This window comes from Phaenicophaeus curvirostris, chromosome 5 (assembly GCF_032191515.1).
Source record: "Phaenicophaeus curvirostris isolate KB17595 chromosome 5, BPBGC_Pcur_1.0, whole genome shotgun sequence".
Taxonomy (NCBI): domain Eukaryota; kingdom Metazoa; phylum Chordata; class Aves; order Cuculiformes; family Cuculidae; genus Phaenicophaeus; species Phaenicophaeus curvirostris.
This window is the reverse complement of record NC_091396.1, coordinates 29274170-29299150: the sequence shown is the minus strand read 5'-3', so window position 1 is coordinate 29299150 and position 24981 is coordinate 29274170. Positions and strand designations below refer to the sequence as shown.

At 38.3% G+C, this 24981-nt stretch overlaps 1 protein-coding gene across 6 annotated transcripts in view; it reads right to left on the bottom strand.

Moving 5' to 3' along the window:
• PHF21A (PHD finger protein 21A) overlaps positions 1 to 24981 on the bottom strand; it is a 133335-nt gene that overhangs the window by 13324 nt on the left and 95030 nt on the right. For 3 of the 6 annotated variants that reach the window (XM_069858054.1, XM_069858055.1, XM_069858059.1), the window contains 9 exons: positions 17843 to 18043; positions 13949 to 14203; positions 12085 to 12171; positions 9694 to 9990; positions 7830 to 7928; positions 6699 to 6750; positions 5793 to 5872; positions 5271 to 5331; positions 2693 to 2856 (listed from right to left, as the gene is read on the bottom strand). In XM_069858054.1, coding sequence (XP_069714155.1) covers positions 2693 to 2856; positions 5271 to 5331; positions 5793 to 5872; positions 6699 to 6750; positions 7830 to 7928; positions 9694 to 9990; positions 12085 to 12171; positions 13949 to 14203; positions 17843 to 18043 — 1296 coding nt within the window. Of the gene's footprint in view, positions 1 to 2692; positions 2857 to 2924; positions 2948 to 5270; positions 5332 to 5792; positions 5873 to 6698; positions 6751 to 7829; positions 7929 to 9693; positions 9991 to 12084; positions 12172 to 13948; positions 14204 to 17842; positions 18044 to 24981 lie in introns of all 6 variants that reach the window. The other 3 variants (XM_069858058.1, XM_069858056.1, XM_069858057.1) reach the window with 3 other exon arrangements.

The window sequence follows — 24981 nt, the reverse complement described above, 5'->3', positions numbered from 1 at the left end:
GGGAACTGGGGTTGTTTAGCCTTGAGAAGAGGAGGCTGAGGGGAGATCTTATTGCTCTCTACAACCACCTGAAAGGATGTTGTGGCGAGGAGGGAGCTGGCCTCTTCTCCCACGTGACAGGTGACAGGACAAGGGGGAATGGCCTCAAGCTGCGCCAGGGGACGTTCAGACTGAACATCAGGAAAAATTTTTCACAGAAAGTGTCATCGGGCACTGGCAGAGGCTGCCCAGGGAGGTGTTTAAAAGACGGGTCGACAAGGTGCTCAGGGACTTAGTTTAGTGGCAGATAGGTATGGTTGGACTCAATGATCCAAGAGGTCTGTTACAACCTGGTGATTCTATGATTCTCTGATGTGACTGCACGAGCTTATACAGCAACTTTATGAGAACATATTAACAGAAGACTACCTTCCAGCACACGATGGCAATGGGAAACCATTTCTTTCTTTATGATTAGCAAGCAGGAATTATAACATGCAACGACAGAAGAACAGATCTCATATTTACTTCCTTTCCAATATTTTGCTGCCTCTGAAGGTTCAAGTTTTAGGAGTGCGTTTTTCATTAAAAGAACTATTTTGGTGAGTACCATGACTTACCTTTTCTACTTTTACGTGTATTTTTTTAATATGGAATTCAATACCAAATATTTCTGAGAAGTTTACTGAATTAGCCCAATTGACAGCATATATGCATTGAATGGGACTTTGGGACAAAATTCTTTCAAAAAAATTAAATACACAAAAATGTCAGTGCTGTTGCACATGTATAAACTAAACGTCTGGAAACATGTTAAAGGAGATCTGTATATGATTCTAAAGGATGCTGCTGTGCTATATTATAATATGCTAAGGTAAAAGAAAATGTTAATTACCTGCTGTGTAATCTTCCATTGTCTTTAAAATACTTCTTTTTCAGTAAACAATGAATATTAAAGCAACCCAGAACCTAGGTCTAAATATTATCCAAATTCAGGGCATTTGGAACTAGATTTGAATGCTAGAGAAATCCACTATTTCTGATTTAGCCTGCTGCCACCAGGCACTGTGGAAAACAGGGCAACAGCTCATTATCCTGTTTTGAGAGCTCTTACGCAGTGGGAAAAGACTCAGCTGTATACACACACAATGTCAGAGATGGAAATGACCCCCCCTACATTAACCAATCCCTCTCTTGGGGCCAAGGTAAAAAATGTGCTCTCCAGCATGTTTGCAAGGTATTTGTACTGCTTACTTTTAAAAGCCACCAGAGATGGGCTGCCCCACCTTCTCACTCAGGAGCCGTTCCACAGCTCCATTCATTTCACAGTCAAGAAAGGGCTTTTACAGCTGAGTGCTATTCTGCTCTCAAAAATGACTACATAATAGAGAACCTTTTAATTTCACGTACATAGTCCCTGGCTATCAGAATTGCATCTATTTATTTCAGTGACTCAGACCCACTTGTACTATTTCTATTTCTGTTACCTCTGCAGAACAAATTTCACTTGCACTATTTCTATTTCTGTTACCTCTGCAGTTCAGAGGCAAGAAGCTGGCTTCTATTCCCTATTGTAGCCAGTAGAGTTGGTTTCTTAGTCTATGCACTTACAGAGGTGCAACTGCATAGATGAAAAAAACCAGCCCAACTCTTCCTTAAAGGCTATTTCAAATAGTTGAGCCTCAATTATATGTGATAACATGTTTTAAAAAAGGGGGGCTAAGGGGAGAGACTGCTCTGACTCTGACTGCAGAAGGAATTTGTAGCACTGGTATGAAGACATAAGCAAGCACCTTTTCATTTTTAAACTGTGTCATGCCTAGTAAGTACCAGTTGTTCAAATGCAAGCACTTTATTGGAAGTACACTACAACTCCAGAGAATTTTTGTGCAATGAATTGTTTCACCCATACTGTCACACTAGACTTTCAGACAAACCATAGTGTACAGTCCCTTCATTATGTCATTTTGGACCTACACAGTTACCCAGTCCAGTTCCTCACACACTATTTATCTTCTAAAGTTTATGTCTGACCTTCAATTTTTTTCATGTTTTTGCAAGAAATAGAAACAATTAAATACGTGGATAGTTCTCAGCAGCTCAAAAAAGGTGGTGCTTTGAGCAGCAAATATCTTTGCATTAACTTAAGGACACTTGCTTCTTTATAGATTCTAACAATATAACCAGACTTCACTCAAGACAGATTTTGTGATCTGAGCACAGGGGCGATGTATTTAGCTATGCCAGTACACCAGAACTGCCAAACCAGTGCTGCAAACGCTGCTCCTGGCTGTTCTGTGTGACCTAAGTGGTTTCCCTCCTTCCCTCACTACAGAAACACTGCAACTTTTTGTTATTACAGTCTGTAAGTAATACTTCCCATTCTCCCCTTCCTCCTTTTTCATGGATAACAGATTCAGTGCAGTCAGACAAGATCTCAAACACTACACAAAGGAAATGAGCTCATCCAGCATGCCTGGTGCTTCCCAGTGTTTCAATCCACTGAAGGTTTTACACATAAAATTTCTACAGGCCATGAACATAGGTACAGGAGGAAAAAAGGAAGGGTGTTAAAAGAATGCTGGATGGTTTCACTGCACTGAATCAGGCTAAATGATGAGTGAGACTAAAGAAACAAAATCTGCAATGATTTTCCTTGTGGCTGTTTCTACCTATCTTTCTAAAAGCATCCCCTTCCCCAAGAGTTACTTACGTCTGTGGAGTTGGGGCTAGGCAGGGACACAGGCTGAACAGCTGCGGGAAAAGTAAATGTGGTCTCTGTCTTTTCATTTTCAGGGGAGTCAGGATAACTGGACAGAGGGGACATGGGGGTCAAAGCCCCGAACCCCAGCACCGTGTTGTATTTAGGTGGACGACCTACATATCGACAACAGAGAACACAAAAAACAAACAAAAAAATAAAAAGGAAAAACGATCTTACATACCTTTGGCCAGTGGTCCTCATTGGCTAGCATGAAAAAGGAAATGATGTAGCACAGAGAGGAAGTTAATACAAAAGTTACAAGTAGAAAGACAGAAGCAAAGATTTAAACATTTTTTTAGAAATCTTTCAGTAGAATTTTGCAAGAAAAGAACATTTAAAAGATGTATTTCAGAAAGAAATAGAAAAGAGCTCTGTAGAGGGTCAAAGAATCATTCCCACAAAAGCAGTGTGGGGACACTTGTCACTCCTAGAAATGAGGCTATACAGTTTCTAGGGAAAACATATTGGCATCAAAGCTAAAGAGAAGCTACAATAACTACTATTAAATCCTTCCTACTGTTATCCTGCACCTCTGTATCTTTCTAGTGCCAGCATAAACCTACACAAAGGTTAAATCCTTTACCGGAGGCCAACACTCACCAACCCCCTCCTTTTCTTCCCCCTTTTTTAAAACCACTTACCCACAGGTCAGCACTTTCTACCCTACTGGTACATTTTTTAATCAGGCTACCTCAAGAACAGCTCCAGTTGTCTGATCCGTAACGCCAGCCCTACCACCAGTCTTCCACTGCAACCCCCCAAAAGCTATATTCTTGCTTAGACTTTCTCAGTCCAGTATCATTATGCGCAACTCCTATATGCTCCTTTAGACCAGCAGAAATGTAAAAAGCATTTGTAACGATTTTCATACAGTTACGTATGCAAAACAAGACAGAAAAAACCCAGTATTTAACCATCATTTCTGCTTCCATACTCCAGGATAATTTATGGATGTGTAAACAGAAAGGAGTTAGAATCGAGGAATAATTCCCCAGATCGTACGTTTACAGATTGTCAGTCTATACCTATTAATATTCTAAACCTCACATTTAAGGTCTGGATATGTTCCAGAACTAAGTATGTCCTTGGAAATGGATTTCTGATAGCGATGTCCAAGGCTGAAATTTCTGACATGCTCAGCACCATCTAGAATTAACCAAAGCTCTCAAGGGCACATGCTTGCATAAGCTTTTCACCTAATATATTGCTACACTAAATCACAAAACAAATGTATACAAACAAATCTTTTCTCAACTGAAAATGTGTGCTACTAATTTGGTGCTGATGCAAGGTACAGGCTCACAATAGGGTGTGAGAAAAAAAGAGAAAGTATAACAGTATGCAAAACCAGACCTAGAGAGCATCAAATATAAAAGCATACAATCTTTTTCATTGATACAGTAATTGTTCACAATGAGTTATAATAAAATAGAATTAAGACATCATTACTAGAAGGAGCATTTACTTATCCACAGAGTAAATACAAAACTCTCTCTCTATAAAATCTACATAATATCATTTGAAAAAATACATTTAATGTTATTAGAGGCAGTAGAGACTGATGTCTTTTATTTAGAAACAGCCTCGCTGCAGAAGTGTCAGCTTTGCCACACTGCCTGCTGGACTGAAGAGGTTTATCAAGGACAAAACACATCAAATGAGTATTTGACCTTGCAGCCCAAAAAACAAAGGCAATGGAACTGGTCAGTGCTAGGTAGGAGTGTGGTTTTTTTTAATCTGACTGATTACTTTTTTCCAGCTAGCAAACTCGGGAGTAGAGAAGGTACTACAAATCTTTAAAGACTGTAGAAAATCATTAAAAATCAGAGACAGACTGTCATATACGTGCAGTTGATGCCATACGCATACAATGTTATCACATTCTCTCCTGTGCTGTTCTGACTCATCTGCTTCACCATAATCTAAGTCTTAAAATTTCACCTTTTCTATAAAAGGATTTCTGCTGAAAAATACCACATACCTATATAAAAGATCAACTCTTATTTTAGGACAAGTGGCACTCTGGTTGCAGAAGAGTGCTCAGTGTAAGCATGATAGCCTTTCTTGCTTTCTTATTTTGAAAGCCTCATCTCTACGCCCAATGGGAAACAAGGCTTTTGTCACACTAAGTTTCCTCATCTATTTAGGGCATAGACATTTCTTCCATAACTACCACCTTCTTGTCAGAAACCATACTACTTAATTATTAACATCTTGACAGCAGCTTTATACCAGTAAATGATGTACAATCACCTCACCTTTCACTTTGCTCTGTTTATCGTTTGTTTTTTTTGTTGGGGTTTTTTGTTGTTGTTGAGAGTGAAACTGAAATAAACTTTCAGCTGCCTAAAAAATCTGCTATGCTAATCCCTACAAGTCATGATCTTTGTCTACAATGGAAATTTACTGGACAAATAAAGTACTGTACAGTCTTTCCTTGTTTTGCTCTTCAAATCAGCAAAGGGACTGCAAATGCGAGACGGAAGAAGAGGTATACAGCAGGAAGACAGCTCTAAGTATACCTCACCTCTTTTACGTGTCCCGGGATGCATTGTGCTGTTCAGGTACGTGACTGCACTCTTCTTGCGCTGCGGGGAAGAACATGACAATTTTTGTTGGCTAACATTTTTGGCAATGACTATATGCAACATTTGAGGAACAGCACAGCAATACTAAATGAGATTACTAGCTGTTCCATTTTCTGAAATACAGCTAGCTAAATAAACAAGTTAGGTTTTTTACACTATTTCTGACATCTGGACTGCTTCAGGCTGAATGTGAGCTGACCTAAAGGTAAAACTAACAAACACTGCCATTTAATGTCATGTTTACATAGGAGAAGGCAGAAAAAGATGTAAGTATCAGAAAAACACCTCAATGTATTTACTATTCAAAAATCTGAGGGTCATATCATAGTAATGGCCTTTTGAATTATAAATGATAGATTGCGTGTCTAGTTAGGACTGAGATAGCTTAGGAGATAGCAACATCGCAGAGACACACAAGCTCAGAACGAAAATATCAGCTTCCCCCAGTAAAAATTTATTACCTCAGGCTCAAAAACAGCCCCACTGTACACTGGATTTGCTGTTGTTCTTCTTTTCCTCTCTTGTCGCTTACTTTGGATTTCTTGTAAAACAAAACATTCAGGTTAGAAAACAATGTGTCTCAGAAATTATATGAAGTCCTCAGAATTCAGTCTGCACGTGAGGAGAGCTGTGAAGATTTATACAGGACATCAATCATGCTGAATATATGCAACTTCATTATACTTCTACTTTCTGAGGGTTTGAAAACTAAGAGCTGACATAGAGTACAAATACAGTGCTCAACTAACTAATGAAACAATTGTCATCTTCTTGCCAAGTACTTCACAATTAGGACATCTTAAACTCATGGTCAGTGTAATTGGGATCTAAACCCAAAAGCCTCTGGTAACCTTGTTCATACTTAAAAATAAATTCAGTATAGAAATATGCAACCTGCTGAAATGTTAGGCTGTATTTCACTGTATAGGATTAAGGAGTTTAAATTATACAACCAATTATGATCTATTAACTCATTCACTACAGATTACAGTCCCACGAAACCAAGAAATAAATTAAAAATCCAGATGTTTGTTACGGTAAAATTATCCATGGCATAACTTCGCAGATACAAGCTTTGTCCAGAAAGCAATGGGATCATCACAAATTTCTTTCCTACCAGCAAAGCATAAACTTTTTTTCCAACCACTGATCTCCGCTGCATAAGTAACTGCATTGTTTCAATGTAATTAGAGGAATAAAAAAGTATGCATAACAAACTAAGTCAGATCAAGAGTACAGAGATCCCAAATGTACTTTTGTGCAAGAAAATACTGCACCTAACACAAAAATATTTTGGACCCATACTTCCAATTCAGAATGGCCATGAAACAGGGAGCTCAAGAATCAATTTAAGACGTTGTTCCTACCTTCCAGATGGTCATGAGTAACTAGTCCCAGAGACACCATGAAGGCAAGTTTCTGCAGGGGGGGAAGTAAAAAAAGACCATGACAAGTCCAACCATTAGGATAAGCTATGTCACTTATGTCCTTTAAAGTGCGCTGACAGGTAACTAAACAACAGAAACGTTATTGGTAACACTTTGCTTCTATAAGTCACTTTTCATTCATATATAGACAACAGTCCCATTTAGTAGATGGGAACTGAGGCTGAGATACAGGGAAAAGTCAATTGCTCATGAACGCAGAGCTGGCAGAACTGGGGACAAGAAAGTTTCTTTACCTCCAGTCCGATATTGAATTGACTATGTGATTGGCTCTTAGGAAATACCAACACAGTTCAATTGCCAGCAATATATTGCTACTTGAAGACCATTCTCTATATACTGGAAACTACAAGGAGAAACTCTGGTTTACATTTGCCATTCGATAAGGGCTATGGCTTTCTTAAAGGACTACAACTTTAATGCAGGAAGTGCACAGACATGTAAAAATCAGAATTTGTACAGACAACAGTTAATGCTCGCACGGTAGTCAGTTTAAATCCCTGTACAAAAACAAATATAGTAGATCATTTATCTGTAATAGGTTCCAAAACTCTGTATGGCAGAAAAGCTTTAAGGAATAGCAATTCTGACCACTCGTTCCCTCCAAAACCAACTGGACCTAAACTGGAACAAAACCTGGGCAGAATGTGAACATATATGACTTTGTCCTGCCTGTCAGAGCAGAAACATTTTATAAAGCAAAATAAAGATATTTCTCCAATGCAAAAATAGCTCCAGAAGTCTAAAACCACAAAGGAATGGAAATCAACACTGTAATCTAAACTTTCTGGTTGAAGGATGTATCAGAGGGAAAATATTGTCTTCTAATTTACAAGACTTAGAATTCAAATGCATTCCAGGACTAAAAAATGCAACACATTATATTTATTTAAATTTCTTATTCTTTAGTCTTATCAACTACTGCTGCCCAACAGGAATGTATGGAACGTTAGAGTCAAAGAGTCTTGAGGAAACAGATAGGGAAAAATGTTTTCTGAAGGACAGAGGGTTTCCTTTGTTTCTTCAAAGAAAGCTCTGAGTGTGTTCTGATACCTGGGGATTTTCTTCTCGTTTTGGCTTCGGTGCAGCAGGTGGAGTAACCGTACGACTTTCCGTTTGCTTCTCTTCTGCTTCCACATGTGGTTTAATAGTCTGAAAAGAAAAAGTGTTGCTCCCATTCAGTGATAAGAATGATGTTTTTTACTTTTACTAATAAAGGAAAACAAATACTTTCACAGATACAGAAGAAAAACAGTTTAAAGCTGGCAGTGTACTAACAAAGGCTTAATTGAGGAATCTGACGTGACAGGAATGTTAAATAAGTGTTTCCCTTTAACAAAGGATGAAACAGCTTTACCAACACTCCATTAACCCACACAGCCATGCAAACAATAAAAGTAATCTTAAAGAGTTACAGAAATCACCATACAGTATGTGAAAACAGACACCTTAAGAAAAAGTATCCCATGGAAGACTTTCAAGTAGAAAATGTTCTGCACAGCACATATGTTCTGTACTTCTTGCTCCTCAGTCTCCATATTTAATGGAATTATGAATAGCTCAAAAACTGTCTCTCTATCTCCTATGATCTCAGGTGTTCCTAAACTTTTTTGTTTTCTGCAGCCATACTCTTCTGCAATGGTATCACAAACCCTGAGTAACAATCCTTCGCCCATGGCATAGCTGTTGAGGCTACAAACTGAGTGAGGAAAGCTATGGAGAGACAAACTTGTCCCCTTTATGATACGGAGAAAATACACAGAAAAATTCATGTATTACTAAACCTCCACCATTCTTCTGTATGTTTTTCAACAGTTGAAATGCCAGTAATTATTCAAAGAGCAAACGCATATTGATGACAACAAAAGGAACGGGTATCAAAATATAGTATTGCAGAAGTACAACTCAAATCATACAAAAAGGACACACATTGCTGAGAAACTTGTGGAACAGCCTTGAGGTATGCAAGACCCTATGCATGAGAATTTATAAGCAGAATTGAGAACGTACGCATCTTTCATGCATGCTATTTGCAGTGTCCATAGGTGACTTCAAAAGCAGAAGGTAATCTCAAAGCACAACAGTCTATGAAAGAATTATAAGTGTAATATACACTACTATTATTTTCCTGTATCATCTAAATAACATGTTATAGATAATGCATTATATATGATAGAGTATTATACTAACATATAATATAAAAAGAGTTAAAACATACTGTTTTACTTGAACTGAATGTCAAGGACTCTAAGTTGCTGACTAAAGTCAAGTCTTACACTGAATAAAGTAATGTTTTATTTTATAGAAGTCTTTTATGGAGAGAGAATTTAAAACTAAACATGCAGAATTCTGTTTCTGAGGGTCTCCTTTCCCCTCAATCAATCCAATTTACTCACAGGGAGCTACCAGTCCTCAGAAGCTGTGTGAGACTACTTTTTCTACCATCATAAGACTGCAAGATCAAGGAAGAAATGCCTACATTTATCCTATTAAACACCCTTGCAATTTGATGTAATTTTTGCCTTTCGCGTAGCCACCCTCTAAAAAACAGAAAATATTTTTCCAGTGTTTCTTAAAGGCTTGATATGAATGTGGATTTCAGTTCGTACTTGGTCTCCAAGATCTCGTACAAGGTCTCGTACAGTCCTGCAATGTAGCTTGCTCGTGAACTGCTGAAGTTAAGACAGTAGTGGGAGTAGAAAACACTGAAGCATGAGAAAAAGTTTCCAATGGCCCACATTAAAGAAAAAATTCTACCCCAAGAGTTGCAAATTATTCCATAATTTTTACTATTGTTGGAACACAAAAATCCCCAGTACCCAATAAAAATTTCTCCATGGTTGTCATCCTCTCCAAAGCATCACAGTAAAGCAATAATCTCAGTATGCTGCATTAGTAGACTCTTTCTTGTTTGTACCTGTTTTTCAATGTTTGGTTTGCTGATCTGTACAGTCTGAGGACCAGCGAGCCTGGTACCCGGTGCTGCTATCACGATGCTGGTGAGCTGTGCCACAGGGAAAGTTTTGGCTATGGTTGCTGTCTGCCCATTGACTACACGAACTGGATGTATGGAGTTCTGAGAGTTGGGTAAAGAGGTGGGTGTGAACTTTGTTGTCAACATCACTGGCCTCTGAATAAGCTGAGGAGCTGCAAGCATTGGAGGAGGTGCTGGGGCAATAGGAATGTTATTCTGGGCAACTGGTTTAGGTCGAACCTACAAAACCAGAGAAAAATGAGAAAAAAAAAAAGAGAGATAAGTCTATCAGTATTTCAGATGAACTTTTTTACTAAGTCTTACAAATCAGCCTGTATAACCTGCAGAAGGTTGTTTTATTTCTTTATAGAATGTAATTTTTAGCCTAGTGTTTTAAGTACGCTATGAGAAGGAAAAGCTGCATTTTCAAACCTATTTGCATAAAACCAATCCATAACATTTGCATATGGAGTCACTGTCCCTGAAATGGTATTTGGAAGCACAGACGCTTATACTGCAAGTTTATTGACAAGTGCCTTATCTGTATCTAAATCAACATGTTGGTTTTGCAAGCCATAAAAATCATGTAATATTTACAGGCACAGCTGAGGCGATCATGTTAAAAGTGTGTCTCAGGGCTTTATACTGACCCTCCAAGAAATCATGAACAGCTGATTGTGCCTTGAAACAAATAATTAACTTTTTCAGTAAGACCCTGTTACCTTTATCAACACTATGTATTATTTAGACACTTGCACAACCATTTTTGCTAAGATTATACATTAATGCCTCATTGAAAGTACTAAAGGCTACAGGTAAACACAGTCATTACTTTCTCCTTCATTCACCAGAAAGAAAAGAGGCACAAGAATCTTCCAATACTCCACCTCCAATAATTGCTTATTTCTTGCCCATTGTTAAGTATGTACTTATCAGATCATTACAGAGTATGGAAGTAGAATACATTACCCTGAAAATGAAAGTCTTTTTCCTTATTTGATTCCTATTGTCCTATCCACTTTTAATCCTCCAAAATGCATTTTATCATGGAAAATTATGTCACATTCCAACAGATCTCACTATCCCTGAATCTTAACCAGATACCAGTGTATACTTTTGTTTTTAATTTTATAAAAGATTTAGACATCTATTCACAGCACCACATATTTCTTACCACTGAAACAGTTCCTCCTAGATGTTCATTTTAAATCCAGCAGCAATCTGTGTCTTTCCCAAACCATGAAAAAAAAAGCCAAACCCAAGTTACACTGCTCAGCTGCAAACAGAGGTCGCTCTCTGTTGGAATAAAGAAATACTTGGAAAAATCCAGGTATGTTTCATTTTTCCTTTTTTTTGCTCATAAGCAGCAAACACTTACAGCAATTGGCCTTTGGTGAAACTTTGATTTTGCTGACACCTGTTCTATGGTTTCATTTCGTTAGATGCAAATAGGATCGTACATGAACATCATACGTGAATTTCATAATTACAGACTGATGCAGGTTGGGACACAGCTCAGGAGTTCTCTAATTCCATCTCCTGCTCAGATCAGGCCAACACTAAATGTAGACCAAGTTGCTCAGGGCTTCGTCCAGATAGGTCTTCTAAACTCCAAGGATGGAGCTTCTACAACACCTCTGGGAAGCCACTTCCACTCCTAATTGTGCTCAAAGAAAGAATTGTTTCCTTATACACAGTCTAATTCTTCTCTGTTCCAACTGATCATCAGTGTTTATAAATCTCCTTCCAAGCGCGTATGTCTCCATCTTCTTGTTAATTTCCTTTTTGATATTAGAAATAAGGCTGCTGCCTTTCTTCCCTGGGGTTCATTCAAAAGTATCAGCCACGGGGTCCAAAACTGCACGCTGTGTATCAGAACCAGTTTTATAACTCCTGAGGAAACACGGAAAATCTCTTCTCTTAATCTACTGGCTGTGGTTCTGTTGGCACAGCCCAATATGCAGCTAGGCTTCTTCGCCAGGGCACACTGCTAGTTTAGCTACTGTCAAGCAAGACCTTTTAAGGAGTGCTGCTCCCCAGTCAGTACCTATGCAGGGGACAGGCTATTCCAGGTGTAAGACTTCGCCTTTTTCTGTGCTGAAGTTCAAGAAATTCCTGCTGCCCCTCTCCTTTACCTTGTTTAGGGCACTCTGAATGTCAGCACTGCCCTCAAACAGGTTGACTGCAACCTCAAATTTGGCATAATCTGCAAACTTGTTGAGGCTGAATTGTCTCCTTGACCATACCACCAATAAAGACAGACAAAAATTATGTTCACAGAAAGTACCTCCTGTCTAATTAAGTTTCTTCTTCGGCTGTTCTCTGTACACTCACCTGTGGAAGAAAATTTGGACGAGGAGTAAGTCTGGGAGGAGGGATGAACTGCGGCACTTTTATGGGCTGAGGTGTAGCCTGAACCTGCTATGAGAACACAAGAGAGCTCAGTAAAACGAAAGCAGTTTGAAGTTGTTCCCCAAAATCAACATCCTGCGCATATTTTCAGACTTCATGTCCCTGGTTTTCCACTCTGTAAATAATTTTTCACAAGAACAGGTTCCTCATTAGAAATGTCTTAAAGACAGAGCTAATCTTTCTTTCCAGTTCCTACACACCTTGCTTCATAAAACAAAGGTATCTTTCCTTTTAGTTGAATTGTACTAACTACTGTGCTCTGCAATCTAAAATCATTTCATACCGAAGATGCTGAGAACTCCTGTTTGTTTTAATAGTTAAAAATTGGCTTTACAGGCAAAAAAGAACAAGAGACTTGGATGTCGAGCTATATGAGCCGTTGTTCTTTCATACTGAATTGTGTGCAGAAGAATGAAAGAGCATCTCACTCAAATAGAAAAGATCTGGTAGTTACCACTCTTTTAGCCATACTAATGACACTATGAGTGGCTTAAATACACAAACTGAAAATTTCAGAAGTAGGCCATTCATTTGAAACAATTAAGATCTGATTTTAAGGCATGTTAAGTACACCCCTGTCTAACTAAAATCAGGTGGATAGAACTGCCACTTGATTACCCTCTGAATAGCACTGCTGGCTACCCTAAGTTGAGTATCCAGTGAGGTTCTCTGACATTAATGGCCATGTTAATTTCCACCCTTCTGTTCACCCACATAAAACTGCAATTTACTTCAAAAAGGTCTCGTACTGATTAATTAATGCTTAGTAAAATATTCTGAGATCTTTGATGGAAATTGCTACAGAAACATAAATCATGGACTATTATTAAAACAGAATCGCCTTCTCAAGTTAAGTTATTCAGCAAAGAAATGAAGCACAGGCACAAAGGAGAGATGACAGTGGTGCAACGGATGACATGGCAAAAGGGAACAGTATAAAAAACTCCATTAAAATAGTTTTCTCTGTTCTGATTGCAAACATATAACTCACTGAGAAGCAAAATTACTCCCATTTGCGTTATTGGACTGTATTTTTAATAAAGATAAATAGGATTTATGTTTAGTGAAGCCTTAGCCTTTAGTCCAGAAGCAAAATCTTCTTGCCAAGATGCTACACAATGCCTGGTTTCCAGACCAAGAAGCCTATATAACCCAATTCTGAAACACTGCTTCTTCCTAGGTGGGTAACTATTCTGGAAAAGACTATGTGATGTAATCAAAGCACTTTCCAAAATATATGCTTAGAGAAACAGGATCTGTATATGTGTATGAAAAAGTGGTGAGTGAAGGCATGGTAGTGGGCAACATTAGGCGATGTGTCTGACACCAGAGATTTTATGGACTTTATCATGCACAGGGAATGAGACAGATGGATTAAAAAAATCTAAGATGAAAACCCAAACTGATCAAATGAAGGAAGTCTGACAACTCCTTCACCAAAGAAAAGAGTAGGAATTCTGCAGAACACAGCCATATAGGTAGGGGCAAAACAATTGTTACTTCTCTGTGACTAATAATTACTAACAGGGGAAATTATACACAGAGGCAATCACAGCACTGATTTAATTCTATAAAGTAAAACAGTAGTAACAACCCATGTAGACAGTAAAGGCTTTTCTCTTAGATCATCATTTTAACAATGTCAGGTACTGAAGACTCATGACATGTCCCTGCTATTCTCCTTTCTGTGCAAAACCCTCACTGTTTATTTATTTATTTTTTTCCAATAGCCCTCTTGTAAACCAAACCCACACGTACCTGCAGGGCAAACACATGAAACGCTTACCAAAGTCACTGTGTTTTTTGCCACTATTTGGACTGCCTCAGCTCCTGGCCCAGTGACCTTATTTGTTGTCTGGAGGTTGACTGGTGCATTCTGTGCATCAGTGCTGAGGACTGCTTTCTGATTGTTGTTGATAGCAGTAACCATGGCAATGGTAGGTCTCTGACCCACAACAGAGGCAGGCATGGTCGCAGTTGCTGCTTTCAAGACGAGAGGTAGTGTCTTAGTGGTGATCATAGAAGCCGTAGTTACAGTTTTCTAAGGGAAAGAGAAAATAACACTGTAAGAGACAGAGACACTTCATATCAGACAGGACGTGGGTTGGATAGTCAGAAACAATAGAAGGTAAAAGAAAGAAAAGGCAGAATTGAGTCTATCTACCTACTGTTCAGACAATCACATTATCTTGGTCTCTGAAAACTGGATAGTTAAAAAGCACTGTCATTTGAGGCACCTGTTGGATCTTTTAGTTTCAAATTACTTCCAAACATGTACAGCTAATGTCAAACCTGTAAGGTGGAGGTTATGAAACATACCAGCAAACTAGCCTCTTACCAATTGAAACTCAGATTTTCAAATGGCAACTCCAGTTACAGAGATCCTCTCAATCAGAGGAAGAGGAAAAAAAGTTCATAACTTGGTTTCTTGAAGAACAAAACCAGATTTTTCATATCCCAAATCTCAGTTTTAGCCACCCATACAGTAATTTAGCCCTTAACTAACCTTCCTGAGAATACCAAAGGAGCTATCCTGAAGTTGTAAGAGCTGGCTGTTAGTCTGTCCAGCAGCAGACAATTAAGTTAAACTTCTGTGTAATGGGTTTGTTTTGGAACATGCATGGGATGCATGATTGCTCTTGGCTTGTTTAAAGAGAGTGATTTTGAATGACTTAATGCTCACATTTATCTGAAATACCTGAAGAGGCTATGCCCACAAATTCCAAAGTTAAAACAACTATAGTTTCATAGTTTTGTTTCAAAATGTACTGTCTTCTAAGACGTTAAAGGAACTGGACAATTACAAACCTCATTCAACAAGCAACAAGCCAAGAGAGCCTCCATATAAAAACCAGAACACAAAGCCCACAGAAAACTCATGACAAGTGAGACTCAACAGAATGGCAAGTGAGCTCATTTCTTTTCCCTTTGATGTAAAAAAATCCATTGTACTGCATCTTCAAAACAGCATGATCAAATTCTCTTAGTATTAAATAGCCACCATTAAATAGCCACCATTCCCTCCTGAAATTGGTGCTAGGCTCTACAATGGGGGCTGGAACTAGATGATCTTTAAAGTCCCTTCCAATCCAAACTAGTCTATGATTCTATGAAAATGGAGAACCAGACCAAGCAGTCTATTTCATGTTCTGAAAATGCCTGATTTAGGCTGCTGGACTTTAATCACACAAGATCTTTTTCTTCTTTCTAATAAAATAATATATTTCCAGTTGGATTCTTCAACAATTTTATTTCGCTAAACAAAAACACAGTTTACCATCAGACCTCTTATAGTGCTTAAACTACAGCCCCTAAGTGTTAATTATGCACAAGTGTGAAAAAAATACACTATATAATGCCAAATCTAAGGATAATTCAGGCTTCAATTTTATACATTTATACAAAGTCCAGAACCAATTAACTTTTCCTAGTTGCAACACGAACAATTCTCTTAACTTTTTATCTGAGATTCAAGAGTTTCTTATTGACCTCTGCTGCACCTTCTCCGAAGCAAGAAGCTCTGTTCTCCTAATGCAGTAACGTTATTCAAGCTTTTCCAATAAGACATAACATGGTATCATTTTAACAAGCGTTACATTCATCCACAAACATTTTAAAGAATAGTGCAATCAATCATGTAATACAAGACTGTGACTTTTTCAAGGGTTCTACTAAGTCTGTAAATACTAAGAGTACGGTTTCAGTCAGCAGATCGCAGAGCTTGCATATCCCTGTTACTTTGCTGGGCATTGACTAAGTCGGTTATCCTAAAAATTTTCAATGCATGAATCAATATCGAAGTGGCATTAATAGTAAGTCTACATTACTTTATATAATAACATTGCAATAATATGACCTTTTCACAGGCCCTGTGCTTTATGAAAATGTAAAAAGTCCTTCTTACTTGACTATATTAAGTATATTAAAATGTCAGTATTAAGGCAGCATATATACCTTGATTCCTAAACTTAACTGCTGTGAAAATAATCACTGAAAGCATTCACTTTACTAGCACAGCCTTGGAAGATATATTATCTACAAAAGTAGGCACCAAAAAGCTTTCTAGACAGGCATAATATTTCACTTTTCTTTGCTGAAAGAGATTGAAGGGCACCAGGACAGAGGCAAAACCTTGGATGCAAAATGTATACAGAAGCAAGTGGGGCTACTTCAGAATTATATCAATGTAAATAAAACTAGAGAAGCGTTAACAATAAAAGCTGGCTTATTTTTTTCAAATGAGAGGATGACCTGCCTTTCAGTTCATAATTACTTTCCAAGTACAACTGTACCAATGACAGTCAGAAGGCTGTAGCAGTTTTTTGACAGTTTCACTAGAGGGCTCTTTAACTTTGAACAAGACCTCAATTTTCACAACCCCAGAGATGACCTGGAAGTTAATGCAAGAACGCTAAAGTGTGGAATATGGAGAAACATATGAAACTGCTTTTGCCATCATGTTTCCTGTCTGAAAAAGAGAAATCAGTGATGGAGCACAGAGTGATCTATAAATATTTTAGGGCACAGCAATATTGATTTCTTTATTCTGTTTTAGCTTTGATATTGCTGCTGCTGCTCAGAGATGCCTTTTCCTTAATTAAGTTTGCTTCACTTTCTTCAAAGTTCTTTTCTCAAAAATACAATTGTCTAAGCCTCATAAATACATTTTTACAGTGCATCCAAAACAACTTGCTGAGTCAATGAGTGAACTAACAGCCCAACTGTTTCTCTCTCATCTTCTTCCAGGAAAAGGGAAGACAAGAATGACTATCAGTGGGTCAAAGCTCTAGCTGTGATTCACTGCAATGTGCATGAAGTAAACTTCACAGATTAATTCTGTTATCCATGTGAACATGAGCTGCTGAGATTGCATCAACAGGAAAAAAGGCCTCACATATACTTCCTTTCTACAAAACACCTCCCTGCACTTTCTAGCTGTTTTATTAGCGTAGTTTTGGGATTCTCAGTATTTCAACAGGAGAAAGTTGGAATTCCTCTCTCAGTAGAAGCAGGTCACTTTCTCTGGTAAGTTCTCGGATTATGTCTCTAATGCTATACTGCACTAAAATTCAGTCTATCTTCCCAATAAAGACACTTGTTTCCAAAATTCTGACTTTGCAAATGAAACTATACACTTCTAGATGAATCTTTGCAAACTCGGGTGAGTATTGTTTGATATGAGTTATATCTGTTTAAAAAGTACTAAGCAGAAAGAAGAGGGAATGGTTTTCTCACATTTTGATCACAGATGCAGTGGGCACTCTGCTAGTGTTGTGAAAATAAGTATTTTCGTCATACACCTCATATAGTGTGTGTAAAGCCTCTACTGTTTCTTGAGACCTACTGGACAGTTACCCATTCAGTCACCTATGGAAAAGGTAGGTTCATTTGCTGAACTTTATTTTTAAGAAAGGTGACACTGCCCCCCTTCTTTTCTCTGAGGTTATGATTCAATGATTCAACTTCTAAACACTACATAATTTTTTTGGACTCAGATAGGAGATTATTGCCACAAAACCCCACAAACCCATACGTGCATATCCACTGAAGGAGAAATTCATATTGGTACACTAATAGGCAGAAGTGAAAGCTTGACATTTTCTCTCTACGCTTTTCTTCCGTATGTTTTTTTAGTGCACTTCACAGTTAGCAAGTAAAAAAATTACTGTAGAGACTTTACCTGTGATCCAATCACGTTTGGGGAGGGTGCAGTAGACTGCTGCTGCTGTTGATGGTGATGTTGCTGTAGCTGTTGTAGTGGTTGTGGCTGTGGTGTCTGTAGTTTGTTTTCTGACTGTGACAATGGCTGTATTTGAAACTTACTGTCTGGCTGTTCCTGCTTCACTATCAAATTCTTTCGAAGCTGTTCCACTACTCTTTTCTACCAGATAAATAAAAACATAAACAGAAACGATCACAGTTATTTAGCTACACATATTAAGGTAATAACACCTAAAGTTACATTTATTTAATGTAAATTAAGAACTGATCAGAAGCTTAGTGGGATTAGTTCGGAATTTTAAATATTGGTATAGTCTAATAGGCGCAGTGTCAAAATCGGCTGCCCAGCAAGGTGAGCTTGCTGTCCTTGCAGAAACCCACCGATCAAAATTCAGCCTATTCATCAACCACCGCGAGACCACATTAACCTATATTCACTTGAGATGCCCTAGCATTTTGATTCCAAAGTTTCTGACTCCTTCAAACATCATGCACCATTCCTAAACAGTGCCAAAAAAGGACTGCAGGTCAAAGCCTCAGTGTTGACTTCAAGGCAATGGGGCTGCCGTTTTGTACTAGGATTTGAAACCGACTGGTGGACAGCCAGTTTTGAGTGCAAAGTAGGGAATAGGAAGGGCATGGATCATTCTGTTCAATATACTTGTCACCTGAAACAGGGCTACCTATATGGGAATCTTTAGATGCTACCTCAACAGATTTGAGAGCAGACCAAGTGACCTGCAGGATAAGATACCATGGGGCCACATGGGTAATAAAAGCTCACAATCCATGTTCGTATCATACTTTAGTGTAAACAAGGGTGAAAATACCACAAGACTTCTTTTTACCTTTTGCAGGCATGACAGAAAACAGACTTTTTTCCCCCACATCCCAACCACCCTCAAATTAGGACAGCTTTTAAAAGATTCAGATACATACTTAAGCCCCTTTAATCAAGTGCATACGCATACTCGAAAACAGCTGTACAACAAAAGGCTGGCTCTGGAAGAGAACAAAGTCAACGGACATAGCAGGGGCTCAACTGAGAAAGTCTAGTAGAAACAGAAATGGTCAGGAAACCCCTACCAGGGCCAGGCACTGACAGCGAGCTGCCCCAAGCAGCTCCACTTACAAGGAAAGGAGAAGAAAACATATTCTGACAATATCAAATATTTTTATCTTCATTTTGAAGCATTACTATTAAGACACTGTATAAAACAGCGAGACGAAGCAAAAAAAAAAACCAAACCTAAAAATCCAGCTATTTACAACCAACTAAAATAAATTTTCCCTCAAATTTCTTTCACATAAAATTATGAAATTCTGAGCTGACAAAATATCTGTTCTCTATGTATTTCTTGTGGACACACTGTAGACTTTTGATTTCAGGTGTCTTGCCTCACACAGTGAATGTGTAACTCCAGCCTAGAAGAAGATAACAAAAGGTACAGGGTCCCAAATCAGCATATTTGAGAATTGGAACTTCAAAAAGCCAAATAAAACACATAAGTGACAAAAACCCCCTCACCCCTGTTTCATAAAGTTGAAATATGTGAGCTCACACGACTGACATTTCTGCAAAACAACTCAGCAACTGAGAAGTGTGCACAAGGATGACTGCCTGGCTTCTACAAACCCCACAGCCCTGGCTGGGAATGCACACTCAGCTCTGAAAACAAGAGAAACACAGGCCCAACCTCACTGAAATTGCAGGGAGTTGGTACTGGACAGCAGTGGGAAAGCACTATTTTACACTGCATCTAGAGAAGTGCTAAATGCTGTCAAAGTCTGAAAGCTGTAAATTGCTCGTTCCCTTGCACAAGGAGAAAATAATAGGAGTGTAGAAGGCATTTTTTCTAATTCAAATATTTTACATTGTTTTAAATGGCCTGTGTCTATCAGTTCATTTAAATACATGATACCTGAACAATCATTAAAAGAAAAGCTTTCTGAAAAGATCAACCACGTTAACATGCAAACCAAAGCGCCATGTCAGCAAGCAGATACAAGAGCTGAAAAAATACTTCCAGAGAGTAACCCGAGGGGGAGAAGAGGAGAAGAGAGCAAACCAGCAGAGGAAATAAGGCAACATGACTATGGAATACCTGCCAAAGAATGCACTGCACATACACTGTACAGGAGGCTAAAGAATTAACTGTACCCGGCATGAAGAGGAAGGGAGTTTTTGTCTTCCACAGCTGCCTGTATAAAATTCTGTGATAATGATGCTCTTCCACCGATTCCCTAACTGGAAGAAATTAGCAGCAATGGCCCAAGAATTCATTTCCATCTTGTTCTTTACAATCAGAGGAACACTAGTGAAAGGATTTAAAAAAAAAAAGAGAGAGAGAGAGGAGAGGGAGAGGAGCCTGGAAGACTCCTCTGCCATACTGCTACAACAGGGCGAGAGCCAGTAAGGATGGAGCAGGAGTGAAGTGAGTCACATCCCATCCACATGCTGCCTGTTACACCCCCAGGCCCGAACACAGCATGCAGGGCTGGGGAAAAACAGGACCAAAGTACAACTTTTATTAGTGCCTTGTGCAAAACTGAGGCTCAGCGTATTTGGCACAAGATGGATAACGTGAGTGGAAAAATGCCATTGCTCTAGAAGTCTACACTAGCCTGTTAGCGGCTGCTGAGAGCTGCCTGGCAGCAACGTATCCTGCTATCCATATCCATTATGCAGCTACTACATTGGAAGAAACTTCTAATGCTTTTAGGATTCAGAGAGTAAAACTGCATGCCAATTGCTTACACAGTTTATTAAGCTGCTTCTACCAACTGTCAATAAAAATACCACACTGAAACTACAGAAATAATTTTGCTATCTGCAAGACTGTTGGGATTATCTGCTTGTTAGCAGTAAACAAGAGGGAGACTCTGAACAATATTTTCCAAAGTTATTTAGCTTAATTAGGAAAACCAGACAAGACTCTCAGGGTTCCACTACATAGGAACTAAGAGCAGTTCTACACCCATTTTCAGCGCTACCCTCTGCTGCGTCTGCCTCTGCACGGCCTCAACCCACACTGCTGGTGTGACACCACAGGGCTCCTTCATGCATGCTGCTGGAGCCGCTGCACTGCAGCCACACAAGTCCTGGCATATGTTTGTCTGCAGCAATGTTAGCAGAGCCTCATTTTGAAGTGGATTAAAGAGGAATGAAACTCCAGCAACAGGCTCAATACTTTGTTAAAACTGTATTTTTAAATTGTTCTTCAGTTATCTGACTGTTCTTAATCAATTTTGAAGGTGGTTTGTGCTGCAGAAATTACAATCTGTATGACTGAAATTTGCCAAGGCTGGTATAAAGTCCTAGCTATGTGACTTAGCAATTTAGTGCCAGTGAGACTGATGTTATCTGAAAGTACCACAGAACTCTTAAGAGATGTTTCTAATTCTTTAAATGTAATCATCACCATTTTCCTTCCCATTCTTATTTAAGAATATTTAATTTAATTATATTCTTACTGACAACTTCAAAATTTTAAATTGAGATTAACTCAATCATAAACACATCATTATAAACACAACATAATAGTTTTCTGTATGGCAGAAAGCTCTGACTCTCTGTACATTCCTAAAATAGGAATTTTAGGAACACTACAAATGTACAAAACCAATTTGTCTCTCATGTTTATGGAATTTTCCTCAAAGCTGAATGCCAATCCTCTCTTTACATCCAGAACTTAAAAATTACATCCTTTCTTCTAAACTGGCTTCCACCCAAAAAGTAACTCCTAGCCCTCTACATGGTTACTATCAGACTACTTCAAAATCCATTTGCCAAACAGTGCCCTGTAAAGCATACTACGAGACCTTATACCTTTTGCTGTCTTGACATCTTTATCACTGATTGCATCAAGAACTGTTCACAGAGCCTTAGACATCTAATATGACCCTTTCTTAACAGTAATAATTGTAATCAATATTGTGACATTTGGTGATACCACTTCCTCATTCATGCCACAGGCCAACGCAACATTAGAGGATTATTTTGATTTGAGTAAGCAGAAAATCTGCCTTTACATCTTGTTGTCCAAAAGGTGTCTTCTCTGCACTTAGCTTAGTAGCACTGAAGTACAACATTGATTAAAAGGGAAATAATTCTTAGCTAATAATCAATCACAAAGTAGTTCTCCAAGTACAGTAATTTTTTAAATACTAGACCATAAAATCATAGAATGGTTTGCATTGGAACGGACCTTAAAGATCCAACTCCCCTGCCATGGGCAGGGACACCTCCTACCAGACCAGGCTGCTCAAAGCCTCATCCAACCCAGCCTAGAACACCTCCAGGCATGGGGCAGCCACAATTCCCTGGGCAACATGTACTACTGCCTCACCACCCTCATCATGAAGAATTTCTTCCTAATTTCTAGTCTAAATCTTCCCCCCTCCAATTAAAGCTGTTGTTAGATCCCTTGTTATATTTGCAATGCATACCTTTTATATCACAAAACCAAAGCTGATGTGGTTTGAATTGCTCAGCTGCCTGCTAGTGACCCGCTTTCCTGCTCCACCAGCTCCTGGAAGTCAGCTATTACAGATCCTCTGTTACTTACTCCCTCCAATGACCAAGAAATGCTTTCTGGGATATAAAAGTTGCCAGCTACTGCGAATGAAATGGTAACAGAAAGTGCTGATTTTAAATAAGCTCCAACTTTGGAGTGGGGAGGATGGAGGGAATTTCACTGCTCAGCATCTTCCTTTCCAGCCTCCTTCCCCTTTCCTTGGCAGTCCCATCTCCTGCTGCTACCCAAAGAGAAGTGAAATACCTCTGCTTTTTGACAAAACAAAAAGATACCAAAACTTCTGTGGCAGAAAGAAGCTAAAAGATTTTGAAGTCCTGGCATGATTAATCTTGAACCTGCAAAGAGGGTGCATTTGGGGAGTGGAATCTGGGAGAAGAAAGATTATAAAGCAAGGAGAATAACTGTATGCTCATCTACTGCTTTAAGATAGTATCAAAAAATTACAATAGCGAAATCCAATTATAGAAATTGATGATGCAGAATCTACACCAGTGAGGAAAAAACAACCTGTTGTACGAAACAACTGAAATTAAATTCATTTGAAACAATGACACAGAATCTACACCAGTGAGGAGAAACAAGCTGTTGTACATAACAAATGGAATTCAATTCAATTGAAACACTGATCAAAGGACTATAGAAATACTGTGGTTATCGTGAATTTTGTACTTCTGGCCGTGCTTCGCTCATGCCCAGATCTTTTTAGCAATAAAAATATCTAAACCAATTAAATTAGAAAGAATTTTATCCCAAGAAAAAGAGAGTGGCACAATTTCCTACTCCTTAAAAATGATCAAAGTGGCACCTATATCTTTCAGTTAGAAAAGACCTCTCAGGGCAGAGGTGCATGTGTGCTGAACGGGAGCGTAGTAGTGGGACTGGGAGACTACCACCACCTCATACCTGAATGCCTTACTGGGCATGATTATTGAAATGTGCACTATTTCACTTTGTAGTTCAAAAACATAATTATTTTTTCTAAGCTTTTGTTAAATACACCAATATCTCAACCACACACAGCCAACGGCTGCATCACCAATACTCCAGTAACTATCCCAAAGAGTATGTGCTGCATTCAGCCACAGAGAACATAGCTAAAAGCTGTACAAAAACACATGGGCAACTTCTGAATGTCTCAAAGGGGTTGTAGAGCATGCTGGGAGAACTGAAGGCTTCTCCTCCCTCTGCCTTGATGGTCCTATGGGATAAACTAAGCAATACACTCACGATACCTTTGAGCACTAGAGATGGACAAAGAAAGAACGATTAATTTTGGTATGCCCTAAATTCTTGAGTGTGTTTTGCAGTTTTACTATCTTTAATACAATTATTGAACATGGCATAGGGTACCTTATGTAAAATAGAACTTATATAAATCTTTGTTCTGCAAAAATCTCCTTTGACATTTTGTCAGGTGAATATTGTTATACAGCATTGACATGATGTGAAAAGTATCTTTGTCATTAAAAATGATAGTAAACTTATTACACTTGACTATATTTTATACTACTTAAAACCATTACTACAGGTGTGATTCTGAAACAAATACACAGTTCACACATGAACATATGTACTTTGAAAAAGAATGTGGGATTTTTCCTTTATGATAAAGAAATACTACTTGAGGTTGCTAGAAATCATTCAGAAGTGAATTATGTAAGCTCTGAAAATGATGTTCATTCCTTCATTCCTAGCGAGAGAGAACATTTATAAGTTTTTTATTTTATTTAAAAATATATCTAGAATTATAAATTAAAAAGACTAAAAATAGCCGCTGTGCCATTCTGCTTTATGTGACTTCTTGATTTCTTTATTTTCAGTACAATATCTTTTACTGTTTGCAGCACCGCAAGACCAATTAATTTTTGGAAGGTAATGTTGTACTGTGAAATGCCTTATGCATCACTGTCTTCTCAGTTTAGGATTTTAACTCTTGCACAAAGTAGGGAACCAAGACTGAACTAGAAGGAGCAGCACATATTTAACACTTCCATGCAGCCTGTATATCAAATTAATATAATACCTACCTTCTTACCCCAGTACTTTTCTTAATGGAAAAAGTTGTAAGAACAGCTACAATAATTAAACAATGAAGCAATTAATTAATAGAGAATTAAGTGCATGACAACAGGCAAAACAGTTATGTGCAGTGCTTTGAATGTAATCAAGAAGGAATGGAATGAAAGCAATTAAATTAATTTTTATAAAATTTGTCGAAGTTTGACAAGGGTTGTTTTGGTTTAGGTTTTTCTGCTTCCCAGAAATACTTCCGAGTGCAAATAGTAACTGGTAAAAAGATATGGATATCACCTCCACAGGAAAAGGCTGAAGAAATAAAAAATTTAAATTGTTGAATACCACAGAAAAAGCACTCTTTTTAATTGTATCTTGCCCATCTCTGTACTGCTCTATCTCCAATTGTCTGTTTCAAGGGGGAAAAAAATCTCCTTAGGGAAAAAGAAGCCACCTAGATTGTGCAGAAATGAAACAAGGATTCTTTTGTACTTCAAGGTAAAGCGTGTTTCTATGATCTATTTTCTAATCTGGAAAGTCCTCATAT